General features: G+C 32.8%; 1 protein-coding gene and 1 pseudogene across 1 annotated transcript; both read left to right on the forward strand.

Annotated features, from left to right (window-relative positions):
• Window positions 1–5,753: 5,753 nt before the first annotated feature.
• Window positions 5,754–8,090, forward strand: LOC120154419. The gene is made up of 2 exons (XM_039166176.1): window positions 5,754–5,939; window positions 7,856–8,090. Exons 1-2 carry the CDS (start codon window positions 5,864–5,866, stop codon window positions 8,071–8,073), a joined length of 294 nt encoding a protein of 97 aa, XP_039022107.1. The 5' UTR covers window positions 5,754–5,863; the 3' UTR covers window positions 8,074–8,090.
• A 1,649-nt stretch (window positions 8,091–9,739) lies between these two features.
• Window positions 9,740–12,370, forward strand: LOC120154430 (annotated as a pseudogene).
• Window positions 12,371–21,738: the final 9,368 nt, after the last annotated feature.

Below are 21,738 nucleotides of genomic sequence, written 5' to 3' on the forward strand. Positions count from 1 at the left end.
AGCGTTTACTCACATCGTGCTTTTCTTTGATCCTGTAAATCCACTTGTTATGGAGTGCTTTCTTGCATGGTGGTAATTCAGCTAATTCCTACGTCTAATTTGACATAAGCGAGTCCATCTCATCTTTCATGGAAGACTTCCACTTGACTGAATCCTCCACCTGCATTGCTTCGTCATAGCACTCTGATTCACCATTGTCAGTCAGCAACAAGTAGTGCAAAGAAGGCAAATAACACTGGGTTGGTTTAGGAATTCTGGAGGAGCGTCACAGTTCTGGTGTGCCTGGTTCTTCTTGAACTGCTTCCGGACTAATCTGAACATCATTTCCAGAAATCTCCTCAAATTTAGTAAATTCCTTTGTTTCAGCTTCGGTATTGTAGCTACTTGATTCTATGGTTGACCTATCTTTGTACATCACATTTTCATTGAAAATGACATCTATGCTTCTGATGATCTTTCGATTTTTGTAGTCCCAAAACCGGTAACCAAACTCATCACCACCATAACCAACAAAGACGCATTTTTTGGACTTGGCATCAAGTTTGCTTATTTCAGCATAATTTATGTGTACATAACAAATACAACCAAACACTCTTAAGTGTGAAAGGTTTATTTCTTTCTTGCTCCAAACTTCCTCTGGTATTCCACTATCCAAAGGAACTGAGAGCCCACGGTTGATCAGGTAAGATGTAGTGTTTATAGCTTCAGCCCATAGCAATTTGGGCAATCCGACATGTATCCTCATGCTTCTGGAATGTTTATTCAGAGTTCTGTTCATGCGCTCTGCTACGCCATTCTACTGTGGTGTCATGGTAACTGTTGTCTCCATCTTGATCCCATTGTTCGCGTAGAAATCTCTGAATCTTGATCCCATTGATCCCATTGTTCGCGTAGAAATCTCATTTTCCACCATGGTCTTCCATTTTCTGAAGGTATCAAAGACTTATGATTTCTTCTTCAGAAAATAAACCCACATCTTCCTTGTAGAATCATCGATGAAGGTGATATAATATAGTGAGCATGCAAGGGATGAAACTGAAGATAGTCCCCATACATCAGTATGAACCAACTCTAACTTTTTTGCCTTCGGTGTCTTGCCAATTTTTGCAAAACTAACTTTCTTTTGTTTGCCAAAGATGCAATCCTCGCATAGTCTGACATCTACACTCTTTAGATCCGGCAGCTTCCCTTTTGACAAAAATGTCTTCATCCCTTTCTCGCTCATATGGTCAAGCTTTTGATGCCATATGTTTGATTTTCCATCAGCATCTGTTACTGTAATGATATTCTCTAAATTTGAAGTTACATAGAGAGTACTAGTCTTCTTACCACGAGCAATGACGAGTGCTCCTTTGGTAATCTTCCATTCACAGCCTGAAAAGGTTGTACTATATCCTTCTCCATCAAGCTGTCCTACAGAAATCAAATTTCTTTTAAGGCCATGAATATTTCTCACTCATTTCAGCTTCCATGTGGTTTGGTTTGGCAACTTTAATCGAATGTCTCCTTTTCCGACGATCTTAAAGGTTTCATCATCAGCTAGATGAACCTTCCCAAAATCACCACTGACATATTCTCCATGATTTCTTGGCATGGGGTGGAGTGGAAAGATGCCCCTGAATCTAAGATCCATGATTCAATCAAACTATTGACGCTTAAAATCATGGCATCACCTGTCTCCTCTGTCAAGTTTGCAGATTCCTGTGTGCCGATATCTTTCTTCGGTGCTCGACAATCTCTTTTAAAGTGACCATTCTTGCCGCAATTATAACAGGTAAAATCTTTCTTTTCCGTTCTTGATTTTTCCCTTATGGATTTCGATATGCCACGATTTGAATTTTTTTCTGAAGTTTTCCCTCTAGACTCCGTGTGCAAGGTTGAGGAGTTTGATGCTTCACCCGAATCCCTCCGTCGAATTTCTTCACTCAATACCAGATCCCGAACATCGTCGAATTTTAATTTGATGTTTCCCGATGAGCTGCTGACTGCTGTAACAGTAGCATTCCAACTGTCTGGTAGAGATGATAAGAGAATTAAAGCTCGAACTTCATCATCAAATTCAATTTCCACGGAACTCAACTGGGTTGTGATTGTGTTGAGTTCATTTAGGTGTTGAGCCACTGACGCCCTTTCCGTTATCCGCAAATTGAATAATCGCCTCATCAAGTGAACTTTGTTTGAGGCTAATGGCTTCTCATACATACTGGAGAGAGCCGTCATTAGACCCGCCGTGGTCTTTTCCTTTGCTATGTTAAAAACAAAATTTCGGTACAACGTCAGTCGGATAACTCTGAGGGCTTGTCTGTCGAGAAGAGCTCAATCTTCATTCTTTATGCCCTCTGGTTGCTTTCCTGAGAGAGGTTGATATAAATTTTTCTGATACAAAAATCTTCAATCCGCATCTTCCAAAAGCTAAAGTCCGCACCATCGAACTTTTCAATTTTCACCTTCCCTTCGTCTGCAGCCATCGCTCCCACTCGAATCTGGCTTCGTTTGGATCGTTTCTGACAATTCTTGCGAACCACCGTGTATTAGAACACCTCCGTCGATAATTTCGTATCGCTGACAAAATTTTTACTATTCATGAAATTTACTATTCACGTGAATAATAATGAATAGTAACATCGCAAAAAAATTGACAAAATTCACAACCAAAAGCTCTGATTACCAGTTGTTGGTAAATAAAAGAGTACGAGTAATTTTCCTATAACCAGATTAGTGAGAATGTGAAATAAAAGCGGAAAAATAATATCCGAAATTGATAACGGAGTTCAGCCAATTATGCCTACGTCTCCGGACTGCTGTAGATCTTTTACTAAAAAGAGAAAATTTACAGGTGTTTACAAAACACTCACTACTCACAAGAAAACTCTTTAGTATTGGGAGAAAAAATGATTTGGGATGATTTTGAAGCTAAATGGGTTAGGATATTTATAATTGAAGCTTAAAGACTAATCTTATAATTAATCCTATTTTTATTTCAATAAAAAATTGTTGAAAACTTCAGCCCCTTTTGAATTTCCACGTGAGGAAGTACATGTTCTCCAGATTCATAAGGATAAAGGGTTGAGACGGCCGTCATAGAGCATAGGTCTTATTATTGAGGGTGTTGAGGCCTATGTTCCTCCCCAACAACTTAAGGATCGTCGTTTTGGCCATGTTGACCTCCATAAGCTTGTACACTCGATCGAAAAATTCGATGGAAGGAAGACCATACCTCGTTCCCATCATGATGTACTCCTCGGAAATGTTAATTTCCTCGTTAATGAGGCTTTCCGGATCTCTATTCTTATTATCATCAGGGTCTAACCTAGGACCGCCGTAGAGGAGGGTTCATGCACCGCATAGTCTTATGTTTCTATCTCAATATCTTGTATTGATGTTTCATCCAATTCCTTAAACCTTACTTTCTTGGTAACGTTAGCCTCCGCCAGAAAAGCGAGTGGGGAGGCTAAAGCATTGTTTTTGCCTTTGGAAATTTATTTAAGAGCCCGTTTTATTATTCTTTGTAAAGATAGTTTCTGGATATAGCAACATTCCTTCTCGTTTAAATTTTAAGGGAATACTTTATTTGTCATGAAATATAGTCTGACAATGTAATTTCTATAATTCTCTCATCATTATCATTATATCGTTCACCGTAAAATTCCTTGTTGACATCAATTTTTATTATTGTTTTGAAAATCGGATCGGCTAATTCAATCGGGAATCACTATCTAGTCCGGTTCAATCTACATCGGTTGAACCGATGAATCGTTCAAACCGGAACGGCTGAAAACCGAAAAAAACCGGGAAAACCCGGAAAAAATCAAAAAAACCGCCAATTTTATTTTTTTTTTAAAATTAAACCAAACGACGTCGTTTGTTAAACGAGCAAAGTCGAACTCGAGTATTGCTGAACTCGACTCGAACTTGAAAACTTTAAAAGTAAGCTCAACTCGACTCAAACTCACGAGCTAAAAATTATCAAGTTCAACTCGAACTCGAAATATAATATTGAAACTTGAACTCGAAAAGGCTTGAACTCAAAAAAAAATTTAAAAGCTCGATTGAAGCCTAAAATTCGAGCTTAATTGAAGTGAAAGAATAATTCACTCAATGCTCACTAAAAGGCTCCATGATTTTGAATGCCAAATTACATCTATTATTTATAGAAGTTAATTGGGATGCTCTTCTATGTTTCTTAGCCATGTGGGATTGTTTTATTCTCATATTTTCTCTTTAGACTTTTGGGATGCTCTTCTATGTTTTTTAGCCATGTGGGATTGTTTTTAAAAAAAATTAAACTAAACAATATTATTTTGTTATAATTTTTTTAGCCCCAAATTTATTTTTTAATTATAGTTATATAATTATATTTATTATTTAATATGTTTTACTTTAATTATTATGTTGTAGTTAATTTGAATCATTTTGTTTCACTTGATTTTATGGTTTTTAACTTATATATGTTATGACTTGCTTTGAATATGACTTGTGATATAAAAAATTATTTTTTATTAAATATTTTTGGTATTTTTATTTAATTTTTTAAATAATTATGAAGTCGTCCGGTTCTTCCGACCGGTCGAATCGGTTCGACTGATTGAACCAATGAACCGGTAACATGATCGATTTGCTAACCAGTCCGGTTCTGAAACCATGATTGTTACCATTGGTGACTTTAGAGCAAGTTCTCCAATAACCTTTGTATAGACTTGAAGAGTCCAAAAATAAGTAATTTTAAATTATATATAATATGAAAAATAAAAACTAATATAATCAATAATATGTTTATAATCATTTTTAGAAACACCCTTTAATTTCTGACTGAATTCAAAAGCCTCCACTCAGAAGAGTTCCTAGGTCAAGATGTAAGTATTACTTCAATGTTTTTAAAAAAAGTCATGGCACTACGACTGGAATTTTATTTTTTTAATATTTTAAATATATATTTTAAGTTTTTAGTAATTAATCTTTCATTTTTAGTATTTTTTAATATTTTTAAATTATTTATATTTTAAATTTAAAATAAATTTTATTTTTAAAAAAGTTGAATAAATAATTGAACATTTAAAAATCAATTTGATCCTCATATTCAACAAAAAAAATCAATTTAATATGTCTATCATGTCAACAGTCATAATGAATTGTCACATAAGTAATATGAATTGTAACATCAACATCTTGAATTACCACATCAATATAAAAAATAATAAAAGCCTAAGGGATTGTTTGCCGCAACTTTTGAAAAGTGACTTTTAAAAGTGTTGTAAAAACGAATTTTTAAAAGTGTTGTAAAAAGTGTCGTTTAAAATTTAACTATTTGTGATTGATGTTACAAAAATGAGTTTGAAAAGATAAAATGTCCATTATAGATATTATGTTATAAATTATTAAAAAATATAAATATATAATTGAGTGAAACTCATGTATTACTAAGGGTAGAATTATAATTTACTTCTAAACGTAAATTTAACATTGAAAAAATTAAAAATCTTAACTTTTACGGTTGGCTTGAAGCTATCGTTTCACCTTTTTTTTTCTACCTATTTAACATTAATTGTTTTGTCGAAACAGATTTTTTTACCTAAAAATACTTTTAAAAAGTTGTACCAAATGGACTAAGATACCATTAAGGCTTAAAACTAATCTATTTTGTTTGGCGGACGGAGAAAACACAATAGCAATTACTTTCATGAGTTTAAAGGCCAGCCCACTCAACCCCAACCGCACGTGTGTGATCCCACACGTTTCAATTATAGATTATATATAGCCAGCAGCACTTGGTAGAGAATTGGAAACAGAGGGCCTCGCGATTTCTTTACACAGCTGCCGTTGATTAAGTTCATTTTTGTTTTCATTTTCTCGAAGAAGAAAAGCCATGGCGTTGAACGGTGGGCTTGGATCGGCTTCTAAGCTTCTGACATCGTCCTCTCAATTACTTATCCACAAATCAGGTTGGGGACCCACTAACGATTTCTTCTTTTCTTGTATTTATCAGATAAGAAAATACAGTAAACTAGTGGAAGAAGAACATCTGGGTGTTCAGAATTCTTTTTGTTAGCCGAAATTGAGGGTTCATAACTGCTAATGTAGATCTGTTTTATTGGTGTTTGTAATTCTTTTCACTTTTTATTTGTTTGTTGCTGATTTATGTTTTCGGCGTTTTTGATTGGATTTTAAAATTGTATAACATCTATATAAAATACATTCATACAGATTAATTAGTTCTATATATTTTTAAGGGATTTGAGTATTGGTTAGATTGATAAACTTTTGAATGCCCATGTTTTTGTAACGACTAAAATAATTTTATGTTAATGAGGATAAAAATGATAGTGAATAGCTTATAATTGTGTATAAGCATTCTTCCTGAAAAGGAAAGCCTAGGGGAGTTATTAAATAGGCTTAGACATTGATTTTGAATTGCTTTGTGGTCATAGTATGTTGATTTCTAGTGGCCCTCAATCAGCATTTGCTTTTAAATTTAGTTTCAAGGACCTCAATGACTGCTATATCGTTTTTGTATTAATTGCAATGCTTCCTTATCATATTTTTGTGGAAAACAATTTTGATGTGAATAATGTTGAATTGATGAATTCATGGTTATCTTTCTAATCGGTTGTGTGGGTTGTTGAGGTATTGTTTGTTTGATGTTACTGACATAGTTCTTTAGCTGATATGTTCATTTGAAAATGGCTGGTTTTGCTGTTCAATGTCTGAGGAAGTTTCTGTGACTTTTACATGCTGAAATTTTGTTTAAATGATAGAAAAGTTCTTTATTAGTTTGCATTTATCTGATCTTTGTCCCTTGTGTTTATGTGTGGTCGATGTTAATCATTGGCTGTTATGCAGCATTTTTTCGTTGGATTTGATGTTTTATGTTTTTTCATCAGCAAATGAATGTAGAACATACTCGTGCATGATATTTGCTTTAGCTATAGTGACATTCTGATGTTTCCCCTTTTCCAATTTGTTCAAGTGTTTCGTATTTAGTCAATAATATAAATATTATTTTTCATTACCCAATAAAATTGTGACCTTCAGTATAGGGTCATCAGAAGAAGTGTAACCATATCCTTACACCCTCGTGTGTAACTTTGAAATGTTTTCTGTTTCTGCTCATACATGTCTTGAATTATATTTGACTTGTAATTATTATTTCTTTTCTTTTATCCTCTTTATTTACTTGATCGGGATTTAGGCATGCTATGTATTTACTAAAATTTTTATAAGTATATGCAAGTAAAATATGCTGGTGAGGATTTATAGGAGTGATAATTATGGTGGAACGTGTTAAAAGGTTCAAAATGAAGTTAACAAATGATCGAGTAGATGACTGGATTAACCTTGTTCATCATTAATTATATAGGGGTTTTAGGCTTTCATTTAGCTTACTTGTAGCTAGTTGAACAGAGAATAAGAAATTTTCCATTGACCATTGTCTTATTCAGAACTGAAGGATTCTCTATATTTGTTCGGTGCTAATTGAACTTTTTTAATTGAGTTGTGGTTTGACCTCTCCCTACTGCTCTGTCTTTGACAGAGATGCAAAATAACTGCCATGACTCTGGGTGGAAGGTCTTCCATTAGGAGAACAACACGGTTCCATTGATTCTGGAGTATAATCTGGATTTGAATGAGAAATTTTAAAAAATCCTATGCTTAGATGATAGATGTTGCAAATGGTGGGCTGTGGGCATGAGTTGTGTTTGTTTTTGTTTGTCTGCCTGCTTGTAACTCATATGCTAGAATCCTCAAACGTTAAAAGAAACTGTTTAGGAACTTCACCCTTTGTGCTGTTATCTTTATTGTTAGTAATAATGTGTAAAACTCAAAATCATGGGAGCTACTTTTGTTGTGTTTGTGGCAGCCAGTAGAGGGTTTCATTCTACCGGAGTGAAGAGGATGGGGGGAGGTCACGGGCATGACGAGCCATATTACCTTCATGCTAAGCACATGTATAACTTGGATAGGATGAAAAATCAGAAGCTGAAAATGTCTCTTGGAGTTTTGACAGCCTTCAGCATCGGTGTGTTCGTTCCCGTCTATGCTGTCATTTTCCAGCAGAAAAAGACTGCATCTGGCTGAATTTTCAATGCTTGCAAATAATTGAAAGAACTTGGGAGTTGGTTATATTCCCTGCTTTTGAACTGATTTGGTATTATATATTTGCATTACAGTTTCTGTTTACAAATCCATGCGCAGTATACATGGCAATTCAAGATTTGATGGTAATAAAATCAATGTACTTGGAATTTCATGGGAAGGGAATTTGCTTTTATCATTCATAATTTTTAATCCAATTGTCATTTCCATGATATGTGTTCTTCAATCCTTAAAATGAAAACGGACACTTCAGTTTCATGTTAAGTGTTAACAAGTTTCATGGACGTAAACTTTCCTCCCTTAAACTCCGTCGGTTATGGCTCGATTTCATTGATGATTTCATATGCAATATGTCACACAAATTTTGATTTAATAAATGTACTTATATTTGTGTTGGATGTATATAACCATTCACATATTGACCATTATTGTATCGACAAAATTTACGGTAACATAAGTATAATAGCAGTTAATGAAAATCATCGATCAAGAGGTCACGACTAATGAAATCGTCTAATTTCAAGGCTCAATAAGATGAAAAAAATGGAATTTAAATAAACATTTCATAATAGTTGGAGAATAATTTTAACCCTATTCTAAAACTATTAATTACATGAATACTAAACTTATATTTAGAAACTATTTGGTACATTAAAAAATAGGGTAAAATATACAAATGGTTTCTTAACTATAGGACACTATTTTGTTGAGTCATTCGACTTTTAAAATTAATAAAATGGTCACCCGATTCTTCATATGTTCCAAACTTGTTATTTTCTGTTAAAATTTTGACTACAATCTGAGTTGGATGCTAATTTGTTGACTGGAATATGATAAAATATTATCTCCGAATCTCAAACGACTATGATATCCCAATCAACATATTAATGTCAATCTCAGATGATTGTCAATTTTTTTTTACGAAAATATGATTTTGGAATATATGAATAGTGAGATGATCATTTTGTAACTTTTAATAGTTGAGAGACTCAACAAAGCAACACCCTATAGTCGGAGGACCATTTTATAGCTTTTAATAATCAATGACTCATCAAAACAATGTCCTATAATCGATGGGTCATTTGTGTACTTTACCCTAAAAAAAATAAGTGTACTATATTAATGTTAATTTCTAAAATTGTATTAGTTTATAATTTTAACTTTTTGTGAGTTAATATAATATTTCATATTATTTTGATATTTTAAATATAATAATTTAACTATTAATTTAAATTTTTAAAGAATAATATATTTCAATAAAGATCATCTCGATATCCATATATTCAATTTTAATTAATCACATATATTTAATTTATTGTTTTATTTAATATACACTATAAAATAAAAGCTTAAATCTAAAAAATATTATCAAATAAAATAATTACAAATGATAACATTTTAAAATACTATTAAAATTCTTAATTTAAGTAATAAAAAAATTAGATACTAAAATGTGAACAGATATGGTAGATGGACCAAATCATATGTAGAGAAGTTTGTCGTTGGTGAAATTCCTTTTTGTTGAGGCATGGGGTCCATCGTCCCCGAAACAGGTGACAAACAATCCGGAGAAATGAAAATAAAGGAGAAAATCAAAACAGAACACCCAACTGATCTCCATTCCCCGTCATTACGAAAATCACAAGAACAAGAGAAAAAACCCATCTTTCCTTTTCAATCATCTCGGATCACACATTCGTCTGCCTTGTTTCCAGCTACAATTATTATTGTTATTTTCACCTTACAAATGTGTTTCGTTGCATGTTGTTTTGTTCATTTTTCTTTAAACCAGTGTTAAGTATCTGATAAATTTTGGGTTCTTTTGTTTATTTATGGTTTGGATCAAATTGGGATCTCTTCCGGACATTCTCTGTTTTTTTATTCTCGGAATATTTGGATTTGCAGTGTTTGTCTGTTTGTTTTTTTAACGATGGATTCGAAATCACACAAGAGGAGAGCAACTATAGATAATGGTGAGACGGGGGAAGACTTGGTGCTTGCAACTTTGATCGGCAATGGTGATGATTTAGGTCCCTTTGTTAGACATGCATTCGAAATGGGGCGACCGGAGCCGCTTGTTCAGCAACTGAAACATCTCATGAAAAAGAAAGAAGTGGAGATTGAGGAGCTCTGCAAGACTCACTAAGAGGAATTCATTCGTGCCGTCGACGAGCTTCGAGGCGTCTTGGTCGACGCCGAAGAGCTTAAAAGCCATCTCGCCAGTGATAATTTCAGGTTGCAGGAAGTAGGGAATGCTTTGCTGCTCAAACTTGAAGAGCTTCTTGAATCTTATTCCATCAAGAAGAGTGTAACTGAAGCTATTAAGATGTCCAGGATTTGCATTCAAGTGTTGGAGCTTTGTGTTAAATGTAGCAAGCACCTTTCACAAGCCCAGTTTTACCTTGCTTTGAAAGCTGTGGATTTGATTGAGAAGAATTACTTGTATAATATCCATGTGAATAAAGTCGAGATTGTTATAGAAAAAGCCATCCCTATGATAAAAGCACATATTGAGAAGAAAGTGACTGCACACTTTAACGAGTGGTTAGTTCACATCAGGAGTTCCGCTAAGGATATTGGACAGACTGCAATAGGACAAGCCGCACCGGCTCACCAGAGAGATGAGGAAATGCTCGAACGGAAGAGAAAAGCTGAGAAAATGAACATGGCTGGCATAGATTTCGTGTATCAATTAGAAGTTGATGAAGTTGCTGAGGAATCCATTTTGAAGTTTGATCTTACACCCCTTCATCGGTCATATCACATCCATACCTGCCTTGGCCTCCAAGAGCAATTTCGGGATTAAATAGATCAATGCAACTCACTTCAGACTTGCAAATCCCTTCCTCGCAAGCATTCATTGAATCACATCAAACATATCTGGCACAAATTGCAGGCTACTTCATTGTGGAAGATATGGTCCTAAGGACTTCCGGAGGTTTATTGCTGGACGAACAAGTTGAGACAATGTGGGAACAAACTGCGGCTAAAGTGGCACCAGTTTTGGATAAACAGTTTGCTCTAATAGATTCCGCAACTCACCTTCTCTTGGTGAAGGATTATATCACCCTTCTTGGGGCAACTCTTAGGCAGCATGGGTATGAAGTGAGTTTGATTCTTGAGGTATTAGATAAGAGCCGAGAAAATACCTCGATCTTCTTGTTGAAGAGTGTCGTCAGCAAATTGAGAGCATTATTTCTAATGATACATGTGACCAGATGATGATGAAGAAGGATTCGGAATATGATACAATGCCAGCTTTTCCAAATATTGCACCATTCTCCTCTATGGTGCCTGATTCCTGTCATATTGTTCGATCCTTCATCAATGGCTCCATGGATTACTAGTCATATGGATTAAATACTAATTTTTATGATATAGTGCGAATTTACTTGGACAATCTCTTGATTGATGTGCTTAATGAAGTGGTCCTCAATAAAGTTCATAATACCGGCCTTGGTGAATCTCAAGTCATGCAGCTTGCTGCAAATATATCATAACTTGAACGAGCTGCCCAATTGTGTGGGATTCAAGTTCGATCCTGTCGATTGGCCTCGAGCTGGTTTGACAGCCAAGGCCATCTTAAAAACATAAGAGATGAAGCCTATCTGGCTCTCCTGACTCTGGTAAACAGTAAGTTGGAAGAGTTCATGGAACTCACAGAAAACATAAACTGGACATCAGAAGAGCTAGTCCAAAACAACGAGTACATGAATTAGGTCGTTTTTTACCTTGAGACGCTGTTGTCAAAAGGACAGCAAATTCTGCCATTGGATGCTTTATACAAGGTTGGGAGCGGGGCTCTCGAGCATATATCGAGTTCCATAGTTGCAGCATTTCTAAGCGATAGTGTGAAAAGGTTCAACACCAACTCGATGATCGTAATCAACAATGATCTAAAGATGCTAGAGAATTTCGCAGACGAGAGGTTCCAAACCATGGGGCTGAGCGAGGTATACAGGGAAGGCAGTTTCCGAGGTTGCTTGGTCGAAGCTCGACAATTGATAAACCTGTTGTCCAGCAGCCAACCAGAGAATTTCATGAATCCTGCAATTAGACAGAAAAATTACAACGCCTTGGGTTACAAGAAAGTGGGCATCATTTGCGACAAATTCAAGGACACGGCAGATAGCATCTTTGGGAGCCTTTCTAACAGAAACACCAAAACAAATTCACACAAGAAGTCCATGGACATGCTCAAGAAAAGATTGAAGGACTTCAACTGACAACAACGGGAACAAAATGATTTTTAGGGTTTAAATGTTGTTTGCCTGCATTACAAGGCGAAGCCATTCCTGTTTCTGTTCCCGTCTTCCTATTATTTCCGAGTGATAGTATCTATTTTGGTCATATAAATTATAAATATTTATTTTTAATAATGAAATTTTTATATCATTTATCGTTCTCAAAGTTCTGTAAAATTTATTTATTATCTATTTAGATCTCAATTCAGTTAGAAAATAATTAAACAATCCTTATTTTAATTGATAATTAGTATACTATTTTTTTATTTAATTTTTAATTAGAATAATGAAAAATTATTATTTTAAATTTAAAACACGGGACAAATAAATTTATAAAAATTCTCGTCATTCTACTTATAACTATTCATGTATGTTTTCGACACTTTCTCTCCATTTCCTCCTCATTTCTATTTTTTTTATTCTTCAGTAAATTTCATAGAAAATGAATGTTTTATCTGTTTGTTTAAGTGGAAAAATATACTATTTTGTTCATATCGAGAAGAGCTGCACTATGAGAAGGAGAGTTCCACAGAAAAAAATATGGGTGCATATTCGAAGGAGAAGAAACAGAAATCGGGTTGTGGAATGAGAAATCGACTATATTTTAGTTAATTTCAATGATCAATTGGAGCACCTTAAAAATGAAGTACCATAATTTGAAATTGACATTGTCCGATATTATTTTTTAACATTAACGATATTTATTAAATAGAAAGAGCATCAGTCATTACAATGTGTTCCATACATGGTGGAATATTCTGTACAAAATAAATAGCAGAAGACATCATAACACAAAGTTGGCTAATGTTAGAATCAAACCATAATAATTATGAAAAATAACCATGATTTAAACATGTCAAACCATCAAAAATAAAATACTATATGTAGAAGTGTATCTGGATTAATTGATAGTTTGAAATCCTTGAATCTTTCTTTGGTTGTGATATTCTAAGAAGGTATAATTATCTTAAGTATAAACTTTCTGACGGAATAAGAGTAAATATGAGATTGTCTATTTCTTGGGGACTATAACTTTTTTATATAGCTGATTTAAGAATCAGTTATTGTATGTACTTACAATTCTGCCCCTCGTCGAATTATAAATACAAATTTAATAGTATCTACACTTTTATTTCATGATACTTCTAATACCTTATAACTTTATAACATATTGGTTACTTAATTTATGTCATATTTTATGATAACAATATACATTATAATTATGTGCCCATAATTATTGATTTTAATCCAAACAATCTCCCACTTAGGCAAGAAATGTTTCCTGATAAATATATAACCGTATGAGCTCAAAATTTGTTATCATGTAGTAGGCATTATATAACAATCTCATCCATCAACTATGTCCATATAGGATCAAAGCGGTCTTTGCCATAACTATCATGACTAGACCCATCAATGGTCACGCATACAGACATAATCAAATGACATAGATCAATCATGAAGCGTAGAATGGAAATTACATGCAATGTGAACCACACATGTCTATTTCCAACTGATCATTTTTAAACATTAGTGAGATCAAATTTTACCAAAACTAGAATAGATAAACCAAAACAAACTTTATTTCTGCAGAAAATAACTTTAACATAAATATCAATAAATTGAAGTAACTGAAATTGTATCTATAACAAACGAGCATTAAAATTACAAACTCTCACTATAACCAAATATCCTTAAATGATATTACACCTACATGAGTAGTATGCTCATGAAAGACCTTGGGTGACAATTCCTTAGTAAGCGTGTAATTATGAGTCTGTACCAATATGCTCATAAACACATAATCACTCTGAATTTTTTTTAACAACCAGAAACATAATGTCTATGTGCTTAGACTTAAGGTGTTTATGTTATATATGGAATAAATGACTGCAACTTAGTTGTCACAAAATAACTCAATTGATCATTTTTATCAATTCATAATTAACAGTTCATGTGACAAAATTTTACATTCATATTTCAATAAGTCGGAGTCATAAACCTGATGATCTCTTACTCATTAGACCTTCAATATGTGAGCATGTAATATTTTGTTCTTAAATGTATCGTATGAATCAATTTGGCTGTTATCCAACGATCCAGGCCTAACTTGTTGTAATATATGCTTAATATCCTAAAATCATACGCTATGTTTGAATTTGTATAAACCTAAGTATATATTAAACTCTATTTATTTTGAAGCATAATGAACTTTCTCAATTTCCTTATCTTCAAAATCATCCATAGGTCATTGATCAAGACTAAACTTGTTTTCTTTAGCAATAAGGGATATTATTCAATTTACTAATACTGAACTTATAGTATATACAATTGTCAATCAAATTCATCTCAAAACTAAACGAGATAATTATTTGGTGAAATTTGTTATACAATTATTGGGAGTCACACTTAAACTCATGCATGGATTTCCCTAATTTGCATATAATTAATTTTGTATCATCAGACACAATATTCTAATTGCATATTATAAAACATCTTATCAATGTTACCGTTTTAAAATCCAACTTATGTAACTCAAGATTAAATATTAGCAACAAGTATAATGATTATCCTAAAAGAGTCTTTCATTGAAATCATAGAGAAAGTCTCTACAAAATTAATGCATTATTCATGAGTATATTCTTTAGATACAAGACATGTTTTATATTTGTCAACATCACCTTTTGCATCCATTTTGGTTTTAAATATCAATTAGTTTTGCACTCTTAGGTAATGAGACAAGTTCTTAAACTTTATTATCTTGTATAGAACTTATACTCTTCTTCCATGACATTAATCCACTTATATAATGTCAGAACTTTTATGACATTACGAAAGTTGATTAGATCATCCTCCATCATTCCAATGCCATCCTTATTTCTTGGATAAATATAACATAATAATTTAAATATTATTTCTTTCATCTTGTGGATCTTCTTAATGACACTTGTTCTCTGAGATTGTTGAGTTTATTCTTTCGAAATGATTTCTCATCTTAAATGGAGAGTTGTTCAAAATAACCTTATTGAGATTCTAGATTCATTTATTGATTAACAACATGTATAAACAAATGAGTGTCATCAAAATTGATAATAAGAATTGAGTTACAATCCAATTTCTCCTTAAAATCAATTCCTCAAACCTTATTTCTCTCTCCAAACTCACCATCTTAAAAAGTAATATTATAGATATCATCTTAAAAATATTCCTAATTATGAGATCACAAAACTTATAACCCATAAATCACATAGAAAAGTAGTTTCTTACTGTTTCAAAATTTAATTCCTCCTCATATGTCTTATCTTATCTCAAAAGAGAACAACCCTTTATATATATTATGGTCTCTTTTGAGTTAGAACCTTAATAACTACATTCTACTTTTTTTCTTCTTATCTTTATATGCACTTTTTAAGTGAATACTTTCAAACATATAATGGTTCAACCTTTCTTCCTCTTGTACATAATGAAAAATGAGCTCATTTAGAGTTCATTTCTCCTTTTGAGTTGATTAAACTCTATAGGAATCGATACTAAAATCATAAGAACAAGTAATTCTTTTAGAAAAAAACTCGATCTTAAGTGTCTTAAGTCTTGAAGCAATATGAAACATATCCATAATGTACTCCCTCATATTTCCTTGACCCTTATACTTTATCGACATCAAAGAAGTCAAAAGTGATGTCATTTAAACTTTATTGTTTTTAAGAAAATATTTCTCAATTTCGTCAAGGAAACCATTGGCCTAAGTAATCTTTTTAGATCATGTGCCCCTAAAGGCTTCTAAAATTTGTGCTTCATGACCATTGAACTTGAGTAATTTGAACAAATTTCACCTCTCGAAATTCTTTATACCAATTAAGGATGTGTTGAAAACATTTTGATGTTTTGATATAACAAATTAAGTTAAATAAATTTTAAGATTTTACAAAAGATTTTCTAAGTATATTCGAATATCAAAATATTACTCCAAGTCTTTCAAAGTTCATTTTAATCCTTACTAAAGTGTAAAATTGTGTTTTATACTTAAACTATTTTAAAACAATTTTACAAAGTATTTCGAGCCTTAAATCGAGCCAAAAATATTTTCTTTTCAAAGGGTTTCAAGAAAAATCAGATTGCCTAGGGGGTACAGATTCCCCCCAAGGGGTACAGATTCCCCCTAGGGGGAACAGATTCCCCCCCAGGGGGTATTGATTCCCCCATGTCTAACGGTCGAAAATAGATTGCACTTAGGGAACCGATTCCCCATGAGGGGGTACCGATTCCGCCCACGCTCCAAGCTGTTTTATTAATTGTTTCTCATCTCCAAACGACTCCAAAACATCCCTAACGGCTATATACGACTTCAAACACATTCCAAGCTATAAATACAGCCTAAGGACACTTGAAGAAGCAAGAGAACAACTATCCAAGCAATCAAACACAAGAGAAGAGTTTTTCAATCTTATTTCATCTTTCTCTTGTAAATATTTTGTTCTTGTGAGCTCAATCTTGTAAACACCTACCTTAGAGAGGTTTTCTTGTTTACATCTTTTATCCTTTTGTAAAGGGGAAATGTTCTAGCTTATCCCGTGTAAAATCTAGGGAAAAAGTTCTAGTTTAGCCCGGAAAAACTAGGGAGTTGTAAGGTTATTCTTTGTCCTTAAAAGAAAGAACAAATTAGTGAATTTGTGGGAAAATCTTTGGTGAGGAGCTAAGGTAGTGAACGTAGACTTTGGTTGAGAAAGTCGAACCACTATAAATCACTGTGCAATTCTCTATCTTTCAATCTCCTTACTCCCTAAACACAAAACCGTTACGACCCCTCTTTGCAAATCGTTCCGATTATCGATTCGAGCTTTCAAAAATCCTAACAATTGGCATCATAGCCTAACTCGTTAAGAAGGTTTAACCACCTTGATATAATCCTAGAAGAAGCTCTACCAATTCCCAACACAACCGAGAAGATGGCTTCCACCTCCGGCTCGTTCCACATGGAAGACTCCCTATCAACCGACAAACCTCCATACTTCAATGGAGTCAACTATCATCATTGGAAGAAATTAATGAAGGTATTCATCTAATCCAATGATCTTGATGCATGGGAGATAATCGAGAACGGCTACTCTTCTCCAAAGAATAAGGAGAAGAAGAGGAGTGACAAAGAACAGAAGAAAGCTCAACTTAATGCCAAGGCCATGCATATGATGTTTTGTGCATTTGGTCATGAAATCTATGAAGGGGTTTCTTCATGTTCAAGTGCCAAGTAGCTTTGGAATAATCTTGAGGAAATCCATGGAAACAAGAAAGAAGAACCAACAAAGGCGGTGTCTCTAATGGCTCGTGAAGAGCCCGATGTATCTTCTAACTCAAATGAATTTAATTCATATACGTTTGATGAGTTACAAGATGCTTTTAATAGGTTATATTCGGAGTTTGAGACTATGAACTCCGAATATAAGAAAATGATTTCAAAATTTAAAATCAAAAATGATTTTCTTTTGAAAACAAAAATAGATTTTGAAAGCCAAAATGAAATTTTGAAAAATGATTTAAAGCTTTCAAAAATAAAAATTGAAAGTTTTGAAAAAGAAAATCTTGATTTAAAAGATAAGCTTGAATGCTTAACAAAAGAAAAAGAAATCATTTTAAATAATTCATTTAGTTCAATAATGACAATATGCTCACATTGTCATTATCATGGTCATAAGGAACATACTTGCCCTTTGAAGGAAGGAAAACGTTTTAAAATTAGACAAGTATGGGTTCTGAAAGGAACAAGGGGCATTGAAACTAACGTCCAAGGATCCAAAGCAATTTGGATACCAAAACCTACTTAAATGGCTCTTGTAGGTGTGTGGGAGCAATGGTGATGAAAGTGATGATATTCAAGATGCTCTAGCCACACATGAAAAAGGAATGGGTAACCTCTAAGCTTAATGCTTTTAATTTTGGTTATTTGGTTGCTCATTTGATTTTAAGCATGCATGAGTTTTGGTTTTAAATGATTATGCATCATTGTTTTAATCTCATGTATGTTGAAAAGATGATTATGATGAACATTTTAAAGTTATATTAATTTTTAAGAATTTTTAGTTCATCATAATAAAATTTTGGTCAAAATTGGTTTTAACACAATTGATATCTCTCTAACATTTGATATCAATTTTTCAAATACTTTGATTTTACAAATTTTAAAATTTTTGACCTAAATTTGAATGTTTATGCATGTGGTTTAAATGAAAATGATATCTCTCTAACAATTGATATCAAAATTTTCAAATGCATAACATTTTTGGAAAACTTTATGCATATGCACTTAATTTTAATAATTGGTATTGATATCAAATTTCAATAATTGGTATTGCATAAAGTATTTTAGTCTTGGATATATTGAATTTCATGTTCTACTAACATGTTTGTTATTCTTTGTTGAAATTCAATTTTGTTTAAGTATCTTGTTCTTAAAGCTAAATTTTATTTGGAATGCATTTATTGAGGGGGAGCTTTGATTTTTCAAATGATTTTTAAAAAAAATGTCAAATTTACTACTTACTCTCCAAAGTTATTTTAAACTTCAAAGATTAGAGTCTTTTTGAAAGTGTTTTAAAGGGGAGAAGTGTTAAAGTAAGGGGGAGTAATTTTTCAAACTTGATTTCAAAATCTTAAAATTACTCAAATGTTTTGTTATATCAAAAAGGGGGAGATTGTTGAAAACATTTTGATGTTTCGATATAAAAAATTAAGTTAAATGAATTTTAAGATTTTACAAAAGATTTTCTAAGTATATTCGATGTAATTATTCGAATATCAAAATATTACTCCAAGTCTTTCAAAGTTTATTTTAATCCTTACTAAAGTGTAAAATTGTGTTTTATACTCAAACTGTTTTAAAACAATTTTACAAAGTATTTCGAGCCTTAAATCGAGCCAAAAATATTTTCTTTTCAAAGGGTTTCAAGAAATGAGACAAATGTATAATAACATTTATTGTGATAGCAATAAATAAATAATTAGTTGAATACAAAACAAAATATAAATAATTGAAGCTCACACATTAAGTAAGCAAATAAATTCAAAATTATGACTAATCTCAAGATATCAAACACTACATCAATATTAAGTCTTTGGATATTAACAATAAACGGTACTTTTGTTGTAGTAATCAACATTGACAATAAGTTATGTCGAACAATAGACTAATCTTTGGACAATGTAATGCTCACATAAAGTACCTTATAATTGTCAGATATTATTACCACAGATGTCGTTTGAAACCCGATCAAATATTAACTTTCTTTTGGGTCTATTAATAAATGCATGAATCACAAGAAACACATAATCATTTTGATATTTCAAATAAATTAGTCTACACAAAAAATGTCACTTTGACGATATTATGTTTCAATTAATCTATCAAAATAGCAAACATAACTATAATATGAATTAATTTGTTTCAATATATATATATATATATATATATACATATGTAACCCACTCAGACAGATACGGATAACCCGATCCGATCTGGAGTGTCATATTAGGGCCACCAGAGCGACCCACTATAAAATAGCGAAAAATTTAAAACTTTTATTAAAACATGTAACTTATAAAATGATTTATCAGTATACAAAAATAAAATAGATTTTCAGACTCAAATATTAAAACAAAATATAATTACATGTCCCCTAATCACAAGTACCATACTCTGCAGCCAACGCCAGAGGGATTCCTTTACTGAAGTCGATAACTGCACTGGTACGATTCTTTAAACCTGAAAAGGTGAGTAACAGAGTGAGCTTCGGAAAGCTCAGTAATACAGAACTACCAGATGATGCTGAAGAACGTGCAGATACAGATAAACATATTTTTCCTTATTAGTTCAGATATCTACAAATCTTTATGCTGAGCAGAGATCCTACTGATATTTCAGATAGTAACAGACATTGAGCTTCCAGTTCAGAGAACTGTTTCGGATGAATAAGTTCAGGAGATCAGAATAGTTTATCTAGTGTGTTCTCGTAAAACCAGTAAAAAGATACAGATCTTTTAAAACATATATATATATGCCCCCATCCCATCACAACAGAATGTGTAGGTTCCCCAGAACCATACACCCAACCCACACACAACTTGTAAGGCCCTGAGCACAAAGCCAAGGAACCTGCAGAAATACTTCCTTCAACAATACCCCTCAATTAAAACATTTTTCTGTCATTAAACGGAGATATCAGAAATCAAAACAGAATTCAGAACAGATATCAGAACAAAATCCAAATCAGAAATCAGAATAGAATTCAGGTCATGTATCAGAACAAAATTCAAGTTGGAAATCAGATAAAATATTTATATGATTAGGGAACATACCAGAGTTTACAGATATTATTCAGAGGTACTGGATAATCTTAGCACGTGGAGAAACATGAATCTTCAGTATACCGATAGGATATTGGAATTTAGAATCACTATTGAAAGAGTTCAATAACTGACAAAATCATCAATTTTTCAGAATAAGACTTGAGCTGATAGGGAAGAAATGAGGGTTCAGGACCTTTACAATCTATGTCGATTAATCAGTTTATCGAAAAACTCCTGATGATTAGCTCCCAGAAACAATACTTATCAACTTGTCAATTCATTAACTTTCCAGGGTATTTACTCTTTAATACCAAATATTATTATCCATAGATCATCTTCTGAGTCATCACTGAACAGATCTTAAGGAGACTAACAGATATTCCAATGCTCTTAATTTCATGTTCACGCTTTCACTATATCATGAACTGCTGGCGTGCTTGATTTGTAGTTCATGACTCATAAGAACATTACATCATATATGTTCATTAACGTTTCCAGACTCATCCAAATCACTTACTTAATCCTTAGTCCTTGAGGTTACTTAATTCATTTAGCAGTCAAGTCCATTACAATTACTTCGGATTTTCCAGAGTAATCCAGACGTTTTGGAATTTCATATACATATTGTACTTCCATTCAATTTAATTTGGTCTTCGTGGTTAATTTTTCTAATGAATACCCATTTCTTATTACCGAATGCAATCTAGAGTTGAGCTGAGCTGAGTACTTTCAAAATTATCATCGAACCACACTTGAGAAGACGAACACACATTCAAGTAACATCTATGCCGTTTAGGTACTGACATATCCTTAATATTGATCAACTCACATAAGTTGTGTTCCATAACTTCTAAAGGTAGTCCAACAAATATGCTTATTTGGATTCCTTAATTAATCCAAGACATTTACTTAGTATAGGCCATAAGGGTATTTTGGTGTTCAGTTTTATTTCATTCATTTTAGAGCTCGAAGATATCCATTCATTCATGAGTTTGGTGATATTCTTGGTTTATTTCCATTACAGGGGTATTCTGGTCATTCTACAGATCCGAAGTATTTCAATCAT

The sequence above is a fragment of the Hibiscus syriacus genome, unplaced genomic scaffold, assembly GCF_006381635.1.
Source record: "Hibiscus syriacus cultivar Baekdansim isolate YM2019G1 unplaced genomic scaffold, ASM638163v2 tig00111129_pilon, whole genome shotgun sequence".
Taxonomy (NCBI): Eukaryota; Viridiplantae; Streptophyta; class Magnoliopsida; order Malvales; family Malvaceae; genus Hibiscus; species Hibiscus syriacus.